Source organism: Elephantulus edwardii, unplaced genomic scaffold (genome assembly GCF_000299155.1).
Source record: "Elephantulus edwardii isolate Elephantulus edwardi_28Jun2011 unplaced genomic scaffold, EleEdw1.0 scaffold00014, whole genome shotgun sequence".
In the NCBI taxonomy this organism is placed as follows: domain Eukaryota; kingdom Metazoa; phylum Chordata; class Mammalia; order Macroscelidea; family Macroscelididae; genus Elephantulus; species Elephantulus edwardii.
In genome coordinates this window covers 13,124,308-13,129,197 of record NW_006399764.1, presented here as the reverse complement: position 1 = coordinate 13,129,197, position 4,890 = coordinate 13,124,308, and the positions used below count along the sequence as shown (strand labels likewise).

The 4,890-nt window shown below is 42.7% G+C and overlaps 1 protein-coding gene across 1 annotated transcript in view; it reads right to left on the bottom strand.

The window, feature by feature from the left end:
- Nucleotides 1-4,313, bottom strand: part of PLIN2 (perilipin 2) — an 11,131-nt gene extending 6,818 nt beyond the window's left edge. Inside the window, exons 1-4 of the mRNA XM_006881281.1 lie at nt 4,284-4,313; nt 4,003-4,198; nt 1,916-1,998; nt 853-1,138 (exon numbers count right to left, since the gene is read on the bottom strand). Of these exons, the coding sequence (XP_006881343.1) occupies nt 853-1,138; nt 1,916-1,998; nt 4,003-4,198; nt 4,284-4,313 (595 nt within the window). The remainder of the gene's footprint in view (nt 1-852; nt 1,139-1,915; nt 1,999-4,002; nt 4,199-4,283) is intronic.
- Between the last annotated feature and the right edge of the window lie 577 nt (nt 4,314-4,890).

The window sequence follows — 4,890 nt, the reverse complement described above, 5'->3', positions numbered from 1 at the left end:
TATGTGTGTGTCTATATATGTGCATAAAATTGGCCATTTTAATAATTTAAGCCATGTGTGTAGGACCTGGTAGCAAGAATTCAGCTGCTGTTACTCACAAAGTTGGCAGTTCAAACCCACCAGCTATTCTTTTTTTTTAAAAAAATAAATTATTATTTTGTGTATGTGTATTCTGTCAAACCGGATATGACTGGTACAGGAGGAGATTGCCCCTCCTTCTCCAGCAGAGCATCTGGTGGAATTCTATCAGTGTACCTGGGATTGCAATCCAGCTTCTTGCCGCTAGAGGCCACCAGAGCTCCCCCCACCAGTTACTCTGTAAGGAAAGGTGAAACAGTCGGCTTCTATAAAGATGACAGAAACCCTATGAACAGGTCTACACTCTCCTGTGGGTCACAATAAGTTGGAACTGACTCAACAGCAACAGGCAAGGCTTGATTCTATTTATACACACACACACATAGGTTCTATTACTATCTACATAAAACCAGAATAAACTTTTTTAAAGGGGGACATATCTGTAGAGAAAAGAAAGTAGCTAAGCAGCTCAGTGGATTTCGGAATTGAACTTGACTCCCAAGAGGAATGAGAGATTTTTTTTGTGTGTGATGGAAATGGTATTGTTTTTGTTTTTTTTTTTTTGATGTGATGGAAATGTTCTAAGACCAGATTAGCGTGATGACAACAAAACTATCAATTTCAGTTGACAGCAGGCAAATCTTAAAGTGTGTAAAATATATCTCAATGAGATTGTTAAAGTATGATTGTTTTTAAGACATAAAACATTATTTTAAAAAACAACAACAACAACAAAAAAAACACCACATTATTTCAAGAAAAAAATCTCCTTACCTAGTTCCTCCTGTGTTAAAGGGAGATACTGGTCAACCAGCAGCTCTGATCTGGTGAGTGCACTTTCCACTCCACTGTTAAGCAGCTGCACCATCCGACTTCCCAACACTGTGTTAATGCTGCCATTGACCACAGACTTGGTCTTCTCCACACTGCCGGTCACTGCCCCTTTAGTCTTATCTACCACTCCAGTGATGGTACTGGCCACCGAGTCCTTGGCCCCGGTCACAGCCCCAGTCACAGCAGCTTTTGCCCCAGTCACAGCACCTTTGGCACTGGCAACAACCTACAAAGAAAACGGCAGACCACTTGATAAGAGAGAAGCAGGGGCACTAACACACAATTAAAGATGCATCAAAATGGATAAAAAAAATCATAAAAAAAAAGATGCAGCAAAACTGAATAAGAAAAAATGTGGCACTGGTATTCTCAGCTTTGGAATCCTGGGCACATCACTAAACCCAGTATTAATATGAAGCAGATCCTTTAATTATTTGTTAATACCTCAAACAATAATCTTTATCATTTAAGAGAACTTTCAATAACCTAACTCATTTTTTTGTTTGTTTTAAATAAGGAAATGAGACATATAAGACATATAAGTCTCTGACGTTTACAGAAAATATCCAAACTTGAATAATTTTCACCATTAGTCTAGTACAAGGCAGATAACTAGATACAGACTTTCTAAACACTGTGCACAAATATTGGCTAGCTGTCCCTAAAGCGTAGTCGTCAGTCGTGTTAGTGCTGCACCAAGCAGAGTTAGCAAAGGTCCTAGTCCTAGAATACCATCTCTGCATTTATCCAACACTCCACAGGAATAATTTCAGAAAGCAACTTCTTTGCAGAGGTAAAATAAACAATTGACAGAGAAGAGATAGTATTCTAGCTCAAAGATGGCTACTTCTCTGCTTCTTAGATACAATCTGAAAACAGTTCAGCAAGTAAGGAGCCAGCTCTGATTCCTCCAAGTATTCGCCTGTGTGTACAGTCTATGATAAATAGGTAGGACCTGAAAACATGCAGAGCGGTAGCCACCAGCACTTGGTCCCCAGCTTACCTGCTCTGTGGGCTGATTCAGAATAGGCAGTTTTTCCTCGAGCCGGTCCAACTCTTTACAGGCATAGGTATTTGCAACTGCAACTGGAAGAGTCATAAGTGGGGGAAATGTTAATGTAGTAACCATGTGAGCATGAAATGCACACACACTACAAAACCCTAAGTTTAACCTTAGCATAAAAAAACCAAACAAAGAAAGAAAGAAAGAGCAGCATAACATATGCACATAAAACTAGCAAGAACGTTGACCTGCATCTGCTACAAAAACATGCTGCCTGGTTTCCCTAATGTAGTCAGGAAGAGCTTGGCAGATTGCTGACAACTTTCTTCTATTGTCAAGGAAGCATTGGGGAGCAACAGGAAGTGGTAGTCACAGGCCAGGTAGGAAGTTGGCTAAAGAGCTTCTTCCTCATCGACTAGCCTCTAAGGTTAAGTGCCAAAAGACATTAAGCTGTGTGTCCAAATACTCATCTGAAAAGTGAGGATCTCAACATTCTATGTCACTGTGACGTACATGAAGTTTTCATGGCTGTGAGCTTCTGGAAGGTCACCAGGTCTTTCTGCCAAGTCGTTTCTCGGTAATTTTAACTACAAACCTTTAATAGCCTAGGCTGTAACCATTTATATATCCCCTTTTCTAACCTCTACACATACTAAATTTAGTACATAGTAGTGTATTTGGGAAGAAATCGCCCAAATACCACCAGGAAAGAATATATGAACAATACCCTGGCTCTACCAGACCAAAATTTCAGGCAAAGCTCCCTCCAGGGATGATCAAGCCAAATACCACTCCTCTGACTACCCAACTGATATAGGAAGTAGCAGGGCTGAAAAACCTGATTTCTAGTAGTTCCTTATGAACCTAGGAGTCACCAGGTAAGCATTTGGGGAAATGACTTAAATCTTTCAGAAAAAATCCATGACTAGTGACGGAAGTCTGACACAGTGGGATCTTCACATGTACGAAATTACTGCAAATAAGTAAGAAGATTCTCTCTTAAAGTGATGAAAATGAGCGCTCGTGGCCTAGTGGCAAGAAGCCACTGGGGTAATCGGGATGGGTGTGTCAGAGGCAGTGTGGTTGGCGCAGGATAGAGCAGGGTTTAGGGCTGTTGTGCATAGGGTCGCTATGAGTCCCAAACGACTTGACGGCACATAACAACAACAACAACATACTTAAGGAGCTCTGGTGGCTTGGTGGGTACTGAGTTGCACTGTTATCCCAGAAGGAGGCAGTTCTAATCTACCAGCTGCTCCACAGAAGAAAGGTGGGCTACTTCTTCCTGTGCGATTATAGCTTCTGAAAACTCACTGGAGGGTCAGTTATAAGTTAGTTCCAACTCAAGAGCATAAAACAACAACATAGGGGTCTGTCTCGGTGCTTCCTCCAAACAAGATAGGGCAGCAGCAGCTCTACTGGAGTCACCTGAAAAAATCAGCCAGGGGTCCTGCCCCAGCTGCGTGTGCTGAAACCAGTACAGACTAAGCTGGAAACACGGCCTCAGTATGTGCCGGCAGTGTTTCCACCAGTACAACAGGCGATCGACTTTATCAAGTTGGACTAAGTGACCTTCCTTGAATGGCTTAGCCAAGATGTCTACATCTTGGAAACAAGACCAACACTTTGTATGTAAAATAAAATTTCAGTTATGATTAATGTGGAAAAAGAAACCCCACCAACCCCAAAAACAACAAAGTCTACCGAGTATGAATATCGAAAGTTAGAAATATTGAGAGAATTACCAAAATGTGGCAGACACAAAGTGAGCACATGCTTCTGAACAATTTGCTGGGAGACCCGCTCCACATAGGCTTGTCACATTTCAATTTGTAAAGAATTCAGCATCTCAGATGTGCACTAAAGCAAAATGCACTAAAACAAGGTATGTGTCTGTGTCTCCAAAGTGCACTGACAGGTGCCTGGCAGGTGTGCCTGTATTTGCCTCACGAAAGGCTGACTGACATACCTTGCATGAGCCACTTTGTGCTCTGGAAGATTAGGAAGCAATCCCTCTGTTTAAAGCAGATCTTGGCTCCCCTCACTCGCTTCTTAGATTGAATTTTGAGGGGAAAATCAGAACTCACTTTGAGGTTCTAGCTTCTGGATGATTGGCAAGGTACTGGTCACGGCCACGGAGGTGATGGTCTTCACACCCTTCTCTGCGATCTCACACACTGACTTCAAGTACGGATACTGATCTTTCGTGCTGACGTAAGCTGAGGAGACCAGGTCGTAAGTGGAGCTCACCAAGGGCAGGTTGGCGACTCTCGTCACCACGCTCTGCAAGCAAACAGTGTGGGGGAAAGTTAACATCCCGAAACACATGTGGAGGGAGAGCAAAAACAATGCAATGTAAAATTCGTACCGGCTGTGGCTCAACTGCAACAGATCCCATTTTGCTTCCTGGAGAAAAGAGTCTGTGGAAGAAAAACTTATTTTAGGATCTGAGAGGGCTGAGACTGCTCATCTGAATTCCTCAACCCAAGCAGAAGCTAACTTCAAGTAGAGCAAAATTCAAGCTGACAGCAGTGCTGTTCCCTGCACAATCCTCCTCCAATCCTCTAAACTCTACACAAGCACTTGTGTTTAGACTCTAACAGAAATGAGGCTCCGGGAAGAAAGGCCAAGTTGTTGATCAAAGTGTCATGTTTCTTGGCTGAGTACTAGCAAACGGCCTTTAAAAGGCAGGATCTCTCACAGATCGATCTTGTATCAGTGAAACTACATCTAGCATAGTTTGGGAATGTGTCAGGAAGGGCTGGCCAGTCACATGAAAGAGACATCTGGGAAAGGTGATATCAGAGAAAGAGGAAGATTCTCAATGAGGTGCACTGGTACAGGGACTACCTGGGCTTGAGTATAACAGAGTTGGTGAGGATGGCACAGGACAGGGCAAGGTTTGGATCTGGTGTTGATAGAGTTGCTCTGAGTTGTAGTTGACTCACAGCACCTAACAACATCAACATCCACCA